Source organism: Centropristis striata, chromosome 4 (assembly GCF_030273125.1).
Source record: "Centropristis striata isolate RG_2023a ecotype Rhode Island chromosome 4, C.striata_1.0, whole genome shotgun sequence".
Lineage (NCBI taxonomy): Eukaryota > Metazoa > Chordata > Actinopteri > Perciformes > Serranidae > Centropristis > Centropristis striata.
Window position 1 is genome coordinate 18,819,249 of NC_081520.1, and position 17,657 is coordinate 18,836,905.

The 17,657-nt window shown below is 35.5% G+C and overlaps 1 protein-coding gene across 1 annotated transcript in view; it reads left to right on the forward strand.

The window, feature by feature from the left end:
- st3gal4 (ST3 beta-galactoside alpha-2,3-sialyltransferase 4) overlaps positions 1-17,657 on the forward strand; it is a 66,269-nt gene that overhangs the window by 45,203 nt on the left and 3,409 nt on the right. The window contains exons 9-10 of the mRNA XM_059330626.1: positions 1,089-1,278; positions 2,583-2,720. Coding sequence (XP_059186609.1) covers positions 1,089-1,278; positions 2,583-2,720 — 328 coding nt within the window. The remainder of the gene's footprint in view (positions 1-1,088; positions 1,279-2,582; positions 2,721-17,657) is intronic.

Sequence of the window (17,657 nt, forward strand, 5' to 3'; positions counted from 1 at the left end):
TTGAATGAGATTTACTTTTGAAACAGAACCTGAAAGTTGCGGTTTCACACTTTCGGGTGAAATTATTAACATATTTCACGCTGAGTCACGTTTACAGACTTTCTACACAGAGTTAGTGTATGCGGAGGTTATTATAGTTAACAAAATAACGAAATAACAAAAACTAGAATTGAAAAAATATTTTCGTTAACTGAAATAAAAATAAAAACGAGAGTTAAAAAAAACAAAAAACCATAACTAACTGAAACTGTATTTTGTGGTTACAAAACTAACTAAAATTATAGTGAAAATGTCCTTCGTTTTCGTCTTTGTCAACTTTTTTTAAACCTTTTTGGTTGAGATGAAATATATTTAATCTATCTGGTTTTATGACTTAATAACCTTACTGGGGCTGAGATGGATCAGACAAAGGAAATAAAGGAAACATTTATTGTAACCTTATTGAATCTGGCACCCAACAAATACCCCATTACAAAACAATTAAAACTAATAAAAACTAAACTAAAACTAAGCATTTTCAAAAACTAAACTAAACCTTGCAAACTCACTCCAAAAAACTCATTAAAACTAACTGGATTTGAAAAGAAAAACTCACAACAAAATTAAAACTAAAACTAATGAAAAATCCAAAACTACTATACCCTTGACTTGTGAGGCGGACTAGTGCAAGAGCAGCTTGCAAGTTGGCTCTGTAGGGCTGTGATAAAAATAAATAAATAAATAAATAAAACAAGCCAAGGTTGCAGCCCCTCAGTCCAATACTAAAGGCATATTTTGAGCTTACACACTATGGTAAACTCCTGCCTTATAGGGCACACGTTTTTTTTATATATATATATATATATATATATATATATATATGGTATTATTCCAGAAAATAAATTGTTTGTGTTGTTGCTTTATGCATTCTGTTGCTGTTTCCTCTGTGTGGCGTCTACACACGGCACTGCACTCCTTTTATGGGCATTAATGGGCGGTTAACTATGCTAATCCTATGTTAATTAGACTCACCTGGCAGGCCCGCTCTATTTACGAGGAGATGGCATTCATCAAGTCCCTGAATATATAGTTTGGTGCCCCTCCCTCAGGTTGAATGACGCCCCAGTGAGGGGCTACGAGGACGACGTGGGCAACAAGACCACCATGAGGTTCTTCTACCCCGAGTCGGCCTCGTCCGACCCCGGCCTGCACAATGAGCCCAACACGCTGATGGTCCTGGTGCCCTTTAAACAGCAAGACCTGCGCTGGCTCAAAGAGATCCTCTATAACGAGAAGAGGGTACAGGATATGTGTGAGAATACACACAAACTCTCACACAGACACACACACACACACACACAGACACACACTCTCTCACACAGACACACACTCTCTCTGTCTGACTCACATACACACTGATAAAAAGGTGTGTCTAAAAACCAGATAAAACAGTAAATCTGAGGGAAATGATCTTGCTGCATAGACAGATAATTTACCTTGACAAGATTTATTAAATTAAGATTATTAAATCTAGAAATAAGCATGTTGAACACTTCAAATAAGAAATTAACTCTTAAAACCAGATAAATTAAAGCTGCCAGCAGTGATGAACTGGCCCGAGCAGAGTGACCTGATGATTATTTGGTTCTTACCAAGATAAAAAAAAGTGTGTTTTTTTGTTTTTTTTTGGCTTTTCATGTCTTTTTTTTTCTTTTTTGTGTCTTTTTTTATTTTATTTTTTATGTCTTTTTTTGGTAATTCTGTGTCTTTTTTGTGTCTTTTTGTGTCTTTTTTTGGTCTTTTTATGTCTTTTTTGTGTCTTTTTTTGGTCTTTTTTGTGTCTTTTTTGTGTCTTATTTTGGTCTTTTTTGTGTCTTTTTTTTTTATCATTTTGTGTCTTTTTTTGGACATTTTTACATCTTCTTTTGGTCACAAAATGACCAAAAAATTTACAAAAGAGATAAATTAAAGCTGCCAGCAGTGATGAACTGGGCCGAGCAGAGTGACCTGATGATTATTTGTTTCTTAACAAGATTTAAAAAAAACTTAGTGTTAGATAATTTATCTGGTTTTAAGAGTTAATTTCTTATTTGAAGTGTTCAACATGCTTATTTCTAGATTTAATAATCTTAATTTAAGAAATCTTGTCAAGGTAAATTATCTGTCCATGCAGCAAGATCATTTCCCTCAGATTTACTGTTTTATCTGTTTTTTTTTCAGTGTACTCTCCTTTAGCTTCTTTTCCAGCCACTCATCCATATCAAGAACAAATACTTAAGCGGTTCGACTCCAGTGCCCTTCACAGTTAAATGTACTTTCCACTGCAGACCTCCTTCTCTCTGCTGCTCCCGGCACCTCCGGCCTCCTTCTGCTAATAGTTGCAGGGTCATTACTTGCTAATTTGCACATCGATTCGTTTGCCTCCAGACTTGAGGGAGTCAGAGGTTTCAACTGCATCTGTGTTTGTGGGAATGAAGTCAGCGTGGCAACTAAAAATAGCTCCAGATAGATCTTTGACTCTCTTTGTGTCCTTCTGTCCATTTATAATCCTCAACATCCTGTGTCTTATCTGACTCTTATCTGTGTTGATGTGTTCTTTCCAGGTCAGGAAGGGTTTTTGGAAGCCTCCTCCCCAAATCTGGTTGGGTGACGTCAGTAAAATCAGAGTGCTGGACCCCCACTTTCTGCACCGAACCGCAGACAGATTGCTCCAGATCCCTCTGCACCCCAAGAGCAAACAGGTGAGAGCTGAGAATCAAGAGCTTTAAGGCTCCGTTTACATGATGGAGGTGTGAACAGAAGACGTTAAAGTGGCGTCTGGTCTTCACTTTTTATTCCTCGTTTAGACGAGTGTTTTCAGGAGGAAACCTGCTGCATACGGTGAGGCTAAAGTGTGTGAATGTGATTGGGTATCATGCCAGGCGGCATCACTTAAAGCCATAATCATGAAAGGTTCAAACAATAGGTGAGACCGAAAACTTGGCTTAAGGCAGCAGTCTCAAACTCAAATTACCTAGGGGGTGCTGGAGGCAGTATCAAAATGACCGAAAAAAAAACTAAATTACTTAAAAAAAGACACAAAATGACAAAAAAAACTAAATTACTTAAAGAAGAAAAAAATGACCAATAAAAGACACAGAATTACCAAAAAAAAGTAGTTAAAGGGACCTTCCACACACAACAGGTAAAGTGCCATTCATATAAAAAAGGGTCTCAAACTCGCGGCCTGTGGGCCAATTGCGGCTCTCATGATGATATTTTGTGGCCCCCACCTTGATATGAAAGTTTAATGTGAGTTTTATATGAATGGCACTTTACCGTGTTGTGTGTGGAAGGTGTCTTGAATTATTATTTTTTTGTGGTAATTTTGTTTCTTGTTTTGGTAATTTTGTGTCTTTTTTAATAATTTTGTGTCTTTTTAAAATAATTTTGTGTCTTTTTTTTGTAATTTTGTGTCTTTTTTAAGTAATTTAGTTTTTTTTCTGTCATTTTGTGTCTTTTGTGTCGGCCCCCAGGTAATTTGAGTTTGAGATCCCTGATCTAGATAATAATTTCCCTTTCAAATAAACTTATAATTTCTATTATTTGTATGTTTAAATTAGTTTATATATCCAAAGCAGACGGTGGTAAGTGCAATTACTGCTTGGTTTTGAGTTGGTTTTTGTGATTTTTATATAATTATTTCTCTGAAATAAAGCAAAATTGAATTATCAAACTTTGTCACAAGATAAAACAGACATCAAGGAGTTCATTTTTAGTTATAACTCAATTTTGACCATTAATCTAGTTTCTGCAGTTAGACTTTGTAGGACAGTATAGGTATTCAATTGTTTCTTCATGATTTCTTTTACAAAATTAACATTATTTTAATTTATTTCCCTCTAATTGTTGTGAATAAAACAAGTATAAAGGAAGAGGAGAAGCCACGTTGTTTCCCAAAGAACATTAGACAGAAACTCTTCTCTTCTGTTGCAGCTCGTTAATATTAACCGTTTCCGTTGTCCTCAGAAGAATTTTCCCACCAGAACCTTGTGTCTTGTGTCTTGTTTGTTCCCTTCCTCCTTTTTTCCCTTCTTGCCCTCCGCTGCTCCCCACATGAATGTTAACAAGGCTGGATGCAGAATCCTCTGATTAGCCGCAGCAACGATACGTCTTGAGTGCTGTGATAAACAGTTTACTGGAAGAGGCATTTCTCTTGAAACGGAGCCGGGTCAATAGCAATTTTGTGGATCCAATTACTGCAGAACATGATGAAGATTAGCTCCTGCTTGGCATTCTGGCATCTCATTACAAGATAAGCTCCTCGTGTCTTCTGGGCTGCACAGAGAATCCCTCGGAAAATAATTGGCTTTTGAAGGAAAGCCAAAATATTAAACAAATTTCAACCAGATGCTTTCTCTTTTCACAGAGAGGACGGAGCACCGTGGCTTCTCTCAAAAGATGATTATGGTTTAGTGACTCCAGGCTCAAAGAAATATGAAAGCGAAGGGAAACACTTTACAAAAACCAACTAAGTGATGTTTATAGATGGTTTATAAACCTATTATTAACATTTACAAAGTGCTATACATATTTACTTTCTTAAAGGTATATGAATCATTTCAAAATCATTAACATACTTAATATGGTGTTAAAATGTTCTAATGAGTGCAACTAAAACTATAAATAATGTGACCTGACAGAGCTTTTATGTTCTATATCTTTGCAATAAATTATTTTCGTCATTCAGTATTCCAGGTTTTCCTCAATTAGTTTGTTTTTGATCATCATACATCCTAATTTTATGTTTTCCTTTATTATTTTTTAATAAAATCCCTTTTTGTGTCACAACTCTTCTAATGCACAACATGGGTCAAAAATGACCCATATCCATTTTTAGCTAAGTAGCTTGCTAAGCTAACAATTTAGCTAACTTCTTGGCTAAATAGCTTGCTAGGCTAACTACTTAGCTAACTTCTTGGCTAAGTATTTAGCTAAGTAGCTTGCTAAGCTAAATACTTAGCTAACTTGTTGGCTAAGTAGCTTGCTAAGCTAACAATTTAGCTAAGTCCTTGGCTAAGTAGCTTGCTAGGCTAACTACTTAGCTAACTTCATGGCTAAGTATTAAGCTAAGTAGCTTGCTAAGCTTAACAGTAATAAATTATGTATTTACCATTCTAAATGGCTTATGTACGGTTTATAAATGATGATTAAACATTAATAAACCATTCATAAATGATGGTTATTGTAAAGTGTTACCCAGTAAAGGACAAAGAAAGACACGATAACTTCATGAAAACAGAACAAACAGAACATAAAGTGAGTCATAAAACTAAAAAAACGAGGACTGGAGCGATTGTGCAATGAGAAAACATGACACATGACTTTTCTGTTGCAGTGCACCATTGATCTGTTTTTGTTTCATAAATTGGACTCCTTGGCCGGTGATTGGGTTTTAAACCAAACTGGGATCTGACTTGGACTATTAGTCATGTAGAGGTTTTTATTGGCCCATCTGCTGATCAGAGCTTGTTGTGTGTTGGGTCGGGATCGTCTCTGACTCCTCAGCCAAGTCTTGTTTTGGTTCTGCTTGTTCCCCTCTCCTGAGCCCTTTCTGTCAAAGAGTCAGGAGGAGGAGGAGGAGCAGGAGGAGGTGGTTACCCTTTTGGACTGCAGTACAAACACCACTGGCTGGTTGGTACAGGAGAAGAGGGAGCAGTGGGAAGGCAGCGATCCTACGGGATCAGCAGGATCTCCCCACAGGAGCTCTGCACCATCTGCACACAGTGTAGGAGGAGGAGGAGGAGGAGAAGCAGGAGGAAGAGGAAGAGAAGGAGGAGGAGCAGGAGGAGGAGGAGAGTTAAAGCAATAACGTTATTTGTGTTATTAAATCTCACAAGAGTAAGTTGCTGAGATCGAGTCAGGTGTCAGGATGTTACATACAGCCAGAATGTGTAAAAAAAAACCTACGGACCCGGGGAGGGGGTAATATTTTGAGAAAAAAGTTTACGAGATTAAAATGCCAAATCTACTAGAAAAAAATGCAAAAAAGTAGCTTATTTTCCCTTTTTTTCTCGTACATCTACAACTTTTTTTTCGCCCAGATTTGCCACTTTAAATCTCTTAAATCTGGGACTTTTTTTCTTGTAGATTTGTCACTTTAATCTAGAAAATATGCAACTTTTTTCTGAAAATATTATTTAGAGACTATAGAGCCTAAAGTTCAGCCATTTAAGTGTTAACAGCTCATACAGGAGATCTCAGATGGCTGACAGATAAAACAGATAAGTCCTCTTCTGGTTCCCTGAGGCCAAACGACTAATAGAAAGAGCTCACACGTGTTTACAGCAGTGTGTGTGTGTGTGTCTGTGTGTCTGTGTGTGCATGTTGTAGGCTTGGATGCATCTTTAACTCTTTGGAGTTTGGGGCTATTTTGTTGGTTTTTGACTCTTTTTCATTCTGCCTGTATATGCAACTTAAATAATGATCGCAATGTCATGCTGATATCACCTTTTTCATCACAACCTCACCTCATTATTATTTTGTAATTTTCACTTCTGGATCAACATTTTGAAACACAAAAACACACAAAAACACACATAAAAAACACATAAAAACGCACACAAAAAAAGACAGATAAAAAAACATAAAAAAAAACATTTTTTTAAAACAAAAAACACACCAAAAAAAGTACAAAACCCCCATAAAAACACACAGAACACACACATAAAACCCACAAAAAACACAAATAAAAAACATACAAAAACCACTTTTTTTTTTTCTTCCAAAAAACACACATAAAACACACATAAAAACACACACAAAAAACACAAATAAAAAACATACAAAAACACTTTTTTAAAAACAAAAAACACACTAAAAAAATTACAAAAACCCCCATAAAAACACACAGAACACACACATAAAACACAAAAAATTTGGGCTACACGGTGGTGTAGTGGTTAGCGCTCTCGCCTCACAGCTAGAGGGTCGCCGGTTCGCCTCCTGCCTGCGGCTCTTCTGTGTGGAGTTTGCATGTTCTCCCCGTGTCAGCGTGGGTTCTCACCGGGTTCTCCGGCTTCCTCCCACAGTCCAAAAAAAAAACATGCACTTAGGTTTAATTGGTGACTCTAAAATTGCCCGTAGGTGTGAATGAGAGTGTGATTGTCTGTCTCTATGTGTTAGCCCTGCGATAGTCTGGCGTCCTGTCCAGGGTGTACCCCGCCTCTCGCCTAATGACAGCTGGGATAGGCTCCAGCACCCCGCGACCCGATTGCGGATAAGCGGTTAATGGGAATGAATGAACAAAAAAATTTAAAAAGTTAAAAAAAACACACACAAAAATAGGCCAAAATCACAAAAAAACAACAGCCAGTAAACATAAAGGTTGCCTTGAAAATATTGAAACACACACAAAAATACACAAAACACAAATAAAAAACTATTAATAATAAAAAAAAAATTACAAAACCCCATAAAAACACACAGGAAAACACACATAAAAACCACAAAACCACACAAAAATTAAAAAAATATAAAAACACACAAAAATAGGCCAAAATCACAAAAAACAAACAAACAATAAACACAAAAGATTGCATTAAAACTGTTGAAACGCACATTGCAAAATCTGAAAAATATCTGCAAAAACAGTAAAATCATGTTACACTTGGTCGTGGTGATTTTAACCAATTTAGCATTAAATTGGACATGGAAACTTGTGTAAAGCCAGAACTTTAGAGTTCAGCTGACAGCAGGGAAACATGCTGCTGAATGTTTTTTCAGGATTATAACTAACTAACTACAATCTACAACGACTCTCTTCTATCTGAAACAGCAGATCAAGTTGCTGTTGCACAAAGCAGGAGTGCCTTTTTGTCTTTAGTTCAGAGACTGATGAGCCCCCACAATGGGACACAGCTGACATTCTGTGTGTATTAGCCTCATGTGGTGGCCAGCACACACACACACACACACACAGCCAGCACCAAGCCCTGCAGCGGCCCGCCGCATAGTTTGGACCAGGGCCCGGGGAGCCTCGGTGAGGGGGGGGGCTACAGGCCTGTTTGGAGACGGGTGTGAACATCAGAGTTATGTGTGTGTGTGTGTGTGTGTGTGTTTGTGTGTGTGTGTGTGTGTGCCTGCAATGTAAAACAGAGACAAGAGAGAAGTGGCTGCATGTGCCAGAGTATGAGCTTTGTGTGTGTGTGTGTGTGTGTGTGTGTTTGTGTGTGTGTGTGTGTGTGTGTGTGTGTGTGAGGTCTTTGTCTATTTGCAGGTCATTAACTGAGGGTGGTATCTATCTGTAGAGTCGGACTGATGTCTGGAGACGAGGAGGACAGAAAGAGAAAGACAAGATAGAGTGAAGATGGAAAGAAAAATCATTTTGTGTCTTTTTTAGTAATTTTGTGTCTTTTTTTGGTCATTTTGTGTCTTTTTTTGGTCATTTTGTTTCTTTTTTGGACCATTTTGTGTCTTTTTTTGGTCATTTTGTGTCTTTTTTGGTCAATTTGTGTCTTTTTTGATCATTTTGTGGTCAATTTGATTCTTTTTAAAAAAAAATTGTGTCTTTTCTGACAAATGCCAAAGTAGCAAGTTATTACTTTACAAGGAGTCTCTGGCTTGAAGCTGACTGTTTTTAGTTGTTGTGTGCTTCTAGCCTGGGTATACCCAGACTGCCTTGCGCGCTCGAATTTAATTTCGAACCGGGCGGAGTCTGGAAACCAGGAAGGAATCTTAGCCCTGTTTTAGGGATCCAATCACAGAGCGGGGAGGGACGGCAAGACGATGGCGCGTACTACTCGGCATTTGGAAGCTTGTAGTTTTCCGGATCCAACATGGCTGCTGCAGACGCGAAACTGTCTTTAGCTGTAGATGGTGTTTTAAATAGTTTAGAGAGAAAGTTGAAAGGCGAAAGGTCTCTCAGCGGCTCCGCTGAGATCACCGGCGTTATGATAGCGGGGCTATTAGCGTCGCTAGCGGCTATTAGCGCCGCTAGCGGCTATTAGCGCCGCTAGCGGCTAATAGCCCTGCTACCGCGGACAGCGGAGCCGCCGAGAGACCCGCAGCAGCTTGTTTATTGCCCATAAAATCAGTGGAAGTGTGTGGCTGAATGACATGAGGGGGAATAAAGCGTGAAAATAAATAATCTTGCAGAAAGCGAGAACTGGAGGAGCAAAGCAGCAGCAACACTCTCTCACAGACACACACACAACAAACATCCATTCTGTTGCTCTACTACTTCATCTGGTATAACTGATCTGATTGGCTAAGAGCTACCTACAGACGCTTTTGATAGACATTCTAAGCGTCCAATAAACGGCTCCGGAGGATCGTAAACCACACCTCCTCTACGGAAAAATACATTGCTCGTTGCCAGACTAGACCTCATTTGAGAATAGTCTGGTGTTAGCCAGGCTAGTGTGCTTCATTATTTCTCCAAAATACGTCGTATCAACTGAGTTTGTCTGATCTGAACTGTGTGTGGAGATTCTGTTCAGTGAGCGGACAACATGCATGTTAAATTGGGGGTCGCGACTTAAAAAGGTTGAGAACTACTGCTGTAACAGACCTGAGCTCATCTGGTAATTTGTCTCACAACTCTGAAAAGTTGATGCTGAGGTAAAGCTGCAGAGAGAGAGATGAGAGAGGACTGAAGGGAAAGAGAGATCTTCTTCTTCTGTGTGTTGGTCATGTGGAAGAGATTCTCTGTGAACGTGGATAATCATTGACAGAGTCGTATGGGAACAACAGGGAAATCTCTGTGCAGAGTAAAAAAAAGAAAGGCCGCCTGGGGCAACACAACAAACATGTCTCAACCCATTAAATCCCACATTAGTTTTTTATTTCTACAGAAATGTCAGTGAGGTCAGACGATGTCCCTGTTTTTATGTTTTCAGCAGAGACAGATCACAAATGACAAGCAGGGAAACTGCAGAAACATGGATTTTTGCACTATTTTGAGGGCAAAGCTGAGCAAAGATTCATTTTGTTGTGTGTCTGTTCATTAAACCAGAGTAAAGACTTGGTGTGTTTAGTGATTTAGGGTGAGGTCAGGGGTCGGCAACCTTCACTAACTAAAGAGCCATTGTTAGCCAAAATAAGAGAAAAATGATATCCGATATTTAAACTCTGCATCGCTGTCGATTATAACTATTAATAGGATGGCAGTGGAGGACAGTCTAAAACGTAAACTTTAGACCAGGGATCTCAAACTCAAATTACCTGACTGAAAAAAAACACTAAATTACTTACAAAAGACACAAAATGACCCAAAAAATACACAAAATGACTAAAAAAAGACACAAAAGTATTAGAAAAACTCATAAAATTACCCAAAAAGACACAAAATTACAAAAAAAAGACACAAAATTACTTAAAAAAACACAAAATTATTAAAATAAGACACAAAATCACCAAAAAAAGACACAAAATTATTAAAATAAGACACAAAATGACAAAAAAAAATAGATTACTTACAAAAGACACAAAATGACAAAAAAAGACACAAAATTACCCAAAAAATTACTAAAAAAGACACAAAATGACCAAAAAATACACAAAATTACTAAAAAAGACACAAAATTACCAAAAAAGACACAAAATGACCCAAAAAAATACACAAAATTACTAAAAAAAACACTAAATTACCTACAAAAGACACACAATGACCAAAAAAGACACTAAATTACAAAAAAAGACACAATATTACTAAAAAAGACACAAAATTACTAAACAAAGACACAAAATTACTAGAAAAAGAGGCAAAATTACCAAAAAAAGACACAAAATTATTAAAAGACACAAATTTATTAGAAAAAGACACAACATTACTAAAAAAAGACACAAAATTATTAGAAAAAGACACAAAATTTCTAAAAAAAAGACACAAAATAAACAATAAAAGACACAAAATTACTTAAAAACGAAACAAAATGATTAAAATAAAGACACATTACCAAAAAAAGACACAAAATGACATTACATAACATTTCCACTTCTTCCGGTAACAACAACATATATTGAGGCTTTGAGTTCTCATTTTATCTCTTTCAGACGTCATCAGTTTTTTTGAGAATGAGAGATATAAAGAAATAAAAGATCAGATCAAAACAATCATTTTGAAAATATAAACCAGTGATTCTGGTTTATGTTACAGTACTCATAATAAAATGTCTTTGATTGTTTTCTTATTACTATAAATTGGGTTTATTGTTCTAGCAGACAGATCTCCAGTGTTTACGTATGAATGAATGAGGACAAAATCACTTTCCAGATATCGTCATAAGCAAAAGGAGCTGCTTACTTTTAATAAAGAGGAAATGCAGAATGACAGAATGTGTTTTCAAACAACAAACAGAGTCATCTGAATGTCCCAGACACTTTCTTCAGCCGTGCATTGATTTCAAAACAACCATAAGTGGCTTGAAAGCAGTTTTATTGCTAGCAGGCAGCCAACAAATGGATATAATCAGGGTCATTGTGAATTTATTTAATTTGGTTTTGGTGAGTTTCCTGACTGTCGCTGTTGAAACAATTATGTCCAGTAAATTGTAGGAAAGGATGTAAAAAAATCTATTTCAACACTGTAAAAAAAGGTCTAAAAACCAGATACAACAGTAAATCTGAGGGAAATGATCTTGCTGCATGGACAGATAATTAACCTTTACAAGATTTCTTATTTTAAGTGTTCAACATGCTTATTTCTAGATTTAATAATCTTAATTTAAGAAATTAACTCTTAAAACCAGATAAATTAAAGCTGCCAGCAGTGATGAACTGGCCCGAGCAGAGTGACCTGATGATTATTTGGTTCTTACCAAGATAAAAAAAACTTTTTGTATCTTTTATTGTTGTTTTTTTTCTTTTTATGTCTTTTGTTTCTTTTTTGGTCACTTTACATGTTTTTGGTCTTTTTGTGTCTTTTTGTGTTATTTTTTTGTTTTTCTTGTGTCTTTTTTTGCTCATTTTGTGTCTTTTTTTGCTCATTTTGTGTCTTTTTACATCTTCTTTTGGTCACAAAATGACCAAAAACTACAAAAAATGTACAAAATAGATCAATTAAAGCTGCCAGCAGTGATGAACTGGCCCTAGATTTAGAAGTGTTAGATAATTTATCTTGTTTTGTTTAAAAAATACAACAGGAACAACCCAGAAAACCCTTCACAGCCCTGTCTGTCATGGTTGGCAGATTAAACTCTTTTTTTTGGCAGATTGTGCTCGTTAGTAGTAAATAGTAGCAAGTGTGGTTGTGTTTGTGAGTCCTTTCTGCTTATCAGTGTTTTGTTAGGTTGTTATATTAATTGCTTTGTTGTCTTTACAATGTCAGTTTATTTAGTGATATATTTTTTATATTGCCTGTTAAGCTTTTGTGTCTGAGGACTCCCTTTAAAATGATCTCAGGGCCTCGCTGTTGGATTTAAACTGTGTAAACTAGTAAAACCACGACAATCTTTCCATCTGTTTTTAGGCAATTAAAATTGCTATAAAAAATTAAAATGAACATGAACTTAACCGAAAGCTGTTAGTTATCTGGGTAGAAATGAACATATGGGAAACTTTTTATACTTTGGTACTTCAGAGTCGTCTTTTGGTTTTTATCTTTGCACGAACCAGGCAGCAGGAATAAAAATGGATTTAGAGGGATCCAGAATGCTTGGAACTAGCTATAACAATTAAACAATAAACAAACAAATAAATAAATGAATAAAAAGGGACATTTATTTAGAGGAGGGATCCAGAATGCTTGGAACTAGCTATAACAATTAAACAATAAATAAATAAATAAAATAAAAAGGGACATTTAGAGGAGGGATCCAGAATGCTTGGAAAAAACAAACAAAAACTAGCTATAACGATGTGTATGTTGTATGTGTTGTGTATAGAGTTTGACCACAAGATCAACATACCAAAAACAATTACTGGCCATTTAAAAGTTACATCAATGTATCTTAATTAGAACCATCTATCTTAATCATCTAAAGATGGAATGTTTTATTCTGGTTTTATGTGGTTTTATACTGGTTTTAAGTATATTTGAACTGGTTTGAACTGATTTATGTGGTTTTATTCTAGTTTGAGCTGGTTTCATTCTGGTTTCATTCTGGTTTTATTCTGGTTTTAAGTGGTTTGAACTGGTTTCATTCTAGTTTTATGTGGTTTTATTCTGGTTTTAACTGGTTTTATTCTGGTTTTAACTGTTTTATTCCGGTTTTATTCTGGTTTTTTAGTGGTTTGAACTGGTTTCATTCTAGTTTTATGTGGTTTTATTCTGGTTTTAAGTGGTTTTATTCTGGTTTTATGTGGTTTTATTCTGGTTTTAAGTGGTTTGAACTGGTTTCATTCTGGTTTTATGTGGTTTTATTCTGGTTTTAGTCTGATTCTATGTGGTTTTATTCTGGTTTTAGTCTGATTCTATGTGGTTTTATTCTGGTTTTAGTTTGATTCTATGTGGTTTTATTCTGGTTTTATGTGGTTTTATTATGGTTTTAAGGGACTTAAACTGAATTATTCTGGTTTGAATTGGTTTTATGTGGTTGTATGTATTTATGTGGTTTAAGCGTTCAACATGCTTATTTCTAGATTTAATCATCTTAATTTAAGAAATCTTGTCAAGGTAAATTATCTGTCCATGCAGCAAGATTATTTCCCTCAGATTTAGTTTTTGTATCTTGTTTCCAGACAGCAGGAATAAAAAAGGGATTTAGCACCCCCTAATACTGGACTTGATTTTTTCTAAGTGTAGAAATGACATCAGATCCTTTAGCCAAGAGTTCGGGGAGGGAGGATTCTTATCCTTACATTTACATTTAGTCATAGACGCTTTTATACAAAGTGACTTACAGGAAGAAAGGGGAACAATCAAGGTGTAGTGCAATAAGAGTGATTAGTGCAGCAATAAGTGCTAGTGACAATTCGCTAGGAGAGACAGTCCTTTTTAAAGGTAGAAAGGGACTTCCTGCTCTGGTAAGAACTGGTATTGGTTCCACCAACGGGGAACAACAAGTGCAAATAGTGTTCCTTCCAGTGAAGTCAGAAACGTCTGCAGGCTACCAGAGATGCAAAGCGATAGATTTGTTTTCTCTGTTGGTGCATAAGTGTGTGAATTCTTCAGGCACACTAAAGATGGAGGTTAACCCTTTATGGGGTGAAGAACTATATTTGGTAACTTCAGTGGATGTCTAAATGGTCCCCATGTCTCTCTGTTTGGTCGTAGAACCACATGGATTTTTTCTAGCTAATCAGCAAAGATCAGACTACCAATCAGTATGATAATAATATAATAATATTAACTTTATTCACCTTGACCTCCAATGTAAAAATGAAAAATTTAGAAAAAAAAAATCTGCAAGAAACAGTCGTACAAACAGTTATTCTTCAATGACTTGTACCAGGAGAACTTGACTATGACGGCATATTAGGGCCAAGTATGAATAAAAATAAAGATACAAATCTGGGTTTTTTTCGAGGTTTTCTAGATTAAAGTGGCAAATCTACAAGAAAAGTCTCAGATTTAAGAGAAAAAAGTGGAAAAAGTTTTTCTTGCAGATTCACCACTTTAAATCTCATAAATCTGCGATTTTTTTTCATGTAGATTTGCCACTTTAATCTAGTAAACTTTTTTACCATTAATTTGAGATTTTTTTCTTACAAATTTGTAACTTTTTTACAGCTAATTTGAGATTTTTTTGTCATAAATTTGTAACTTTTTTCAAAATATTACCCCCCTCCCCCAGGTCCACATGTTTTTTGTTTTTTTTACACATTCTGGCTGTATGTAATATCCTCCAATATTCTATAGGGTTGAAATTTGGAATTTGCAAGTATTTCAATGAGTGTCCTATTAAGGGTTAAAGGGCTGACCAGATGTGTTTTAATGTATTTTATTATGATAACGTTGTATCTTGTAGTGTTGTTTAACTGTGGTGATCTTATGAACAAACACATTTCTCTGTGTGGGATCATAAAGTGGGTCTGAGTCTCTATCTGAAGTTTCTATGGATAGATTCTAACAGCAGCCACATAAATAAAAAACACACTCTCACTGAACGTAACTCCACAAATATGCAACCTTCAACGAGTAATCAGCTGAAAAACTGACTCCAGAAGTTTTGTTTTTCATCTTTTTTTTCTTCCTGGAATCTTTTCTGTTCTATTTTAACTCTGAACAAGGAAACACTTTGCCTTTGTCCGAGCCAAGTGCCCTCTTAAACTTTCTAAACTACAATTTGAATACATTTGCTTAGCCGAAGGTAAAACAATCTCTCAAGTGTTTTGCTTCAGAAACACCAAGAGGGAAATAGTCGTGAAGTTGTTACTTGTTCCTGGCAGGGAGAGAGCTTTTCTCTGGAAGAGGCTGTTCTGACTCAGCTGCTGGAAGAGAACCAGCGATCAGGGAGAGACACGCTAATGTGGAGCAACTTTCTGTCACGCAACCAAGACCTGTAGCACGCTGCTGGGGTCAAAGGTCAAGGGTTAACGCTGCAGATTATATGGTTATTAGCAAGATTAAAAATAACACTTAGTGTTAGGTAATTTATCTTATTTTAAGAGTTAATTTCTTATTTTAAGTGTTCAACATGCTTATTTCTAGATTTAATAATCTTTGTTTATGAAATCTCTTCATTTTATTCTAGTTTTAACTGGTTTTATTCTGGTTTTATGTGGTTTGAACTGGTTTTATTTTGATTTTAAGCAGTTTAAACAGGTTTTATTCTGGTTATATTCTTGTTTTATGTGGTTTATTCTGGTTTTAAGTGGTTTGAACTGGTTTTATGTGGTTTTATTCTGGTTTTAACTGGTTTTATTCTAGTTTTATTCTGATTTTAAGTGGTTTGAACTGGTTTTATGTGGTTTTATTCTGGTTTTAAGTGGTTTGAACTGGTTTTATGTGGTTTTATTCTGGTTTTAAGTGGTTTGAACTGGTTTTATTCTGGTTTGAACTGGTTTTATTCTGGGTTTATGTGGTTTTATTCTGGTTTTATGTGGTTTTACTCTGGTATTATGTGGTTTTATTCTGAATTTATGTGATTTTATTCTGGTTTTATTTTGGGGGTTTTTCTTGTTGTATGTGGTTTTATTCTGGTTTTAAGTGGTTTGAACTGGTTTTATTCTTTTTTTAACTGGTTTTATTTTGGTTTTATGCGATTTTATTCTGGTTCTATCCTTGTTTTAAGTGGTTTTATTCTTGTTTTAATAGTTAATTTCTTATTTTAAGTGTTCAACATGCATATTTCTAGATTTAACAATCTTTATTCAAGATATCATGTCAAGGTAAATTATCTGTCCATGCAGCAAGATCATTTCCCTCAGATTTACTGTTTTATCTGTTTTTTAAACACCTTTTTTGCAGTGCAGGTAATGCTGCTTATTAGTTTTAAAACAGCAAAGTGCATACAAGCATGCCGTCATTTGACAGAATAAACATTGATTGTTTTGCCTCTGAAGAAAAAGGAGCAAGAAGAGAATCACCTTTATTTTAAATACAAGTTGAATAGTTAGATTAGGTCTCTTCCTGGCAAGTTATAAACCATGTTTGCACATTTCACAATGTGTTTGGTTTGTTTTGCTAGAAGCTCACATGATGTTTCACGTTACATAACTGTAATTTGGCAGAAACTTTATTTCAAAGCAGCTTACAATAAATGCATTCAACCCTTAAAAACAACAGCGAGGAGTCATCAAAACAATGTGAGTGTGTTGCAAGTTTTGCATGATGTTCCAACATGCTGAGGTCATTGAGAGCTCTGAGCTCATGGAGGAGATTTGTGTTGATGGTTGCATGTGAAGCAACATGCAGCAGTTTCTGTTTCCATCTGCTGGTGAAACAAGAGACTGCAGATCAGTTGGAGTATCCCTGTGGAAAATACTAGACTCTAGCTTCTACTAGATTATCTTTTTTTATTTCTTTTTAGAGAAATGCTCATTTCATCACCTCTTTTATTATATTATTATTATTATTATGCATTATTATACAAATAAGATAGTAAGTCACTTTTTACGGTAAAACCCAGCAGCTGTGGTTGCAAGAACTTTACTGTAATAAATACGGTGCAACTTTTTCTAATATTACGGTGAAAGGAAATTAGCACTGTAAAGATTGCCATTTTTTCCATATTTTACCATTAAAAAAAATCCATCAAAAGAAACACTGTTCTGCCATATAATTGACAAGAAAATACTTCATAAATGCTGCATAAATTAAAGATTTTACCATGAAATATTACAGTATATTTCTGTTAGAAATATGGTGTTTAGTACATTTAACAGATAGAAATAAAGTGTTTTTACAAAAAATAAATGCAAAAATTACACTGATGGCTTGTATATATATATATATATACAGTATATTTTTGTTACAAACACGGTGCCAGTGTATTTAAAAAAATATAAAATGTAAAAAATACTGTTTTGGCTGATATATACATTTACAGTGTTTCATTTTTACTGAAACTGAATTAACCCATTTATCATTTTACGTCTTTTACTGTCGTGGTTTAGCAGTTTTTCACTGTAAAATCTACAGACATTTTTTACAGTGTACTGTCTATTGCCTAATGGGGTAACACGATGGTGATTGAGCCACTGATGAAAGCATTTAAAGTGGAGTTTTATAGGGAACTTATCAATGTTCACTGTATTTCATTTTGTGTGCATGTAGATTTTATTTCAAGTTATATAAAATATTTTCATTTAAAAAA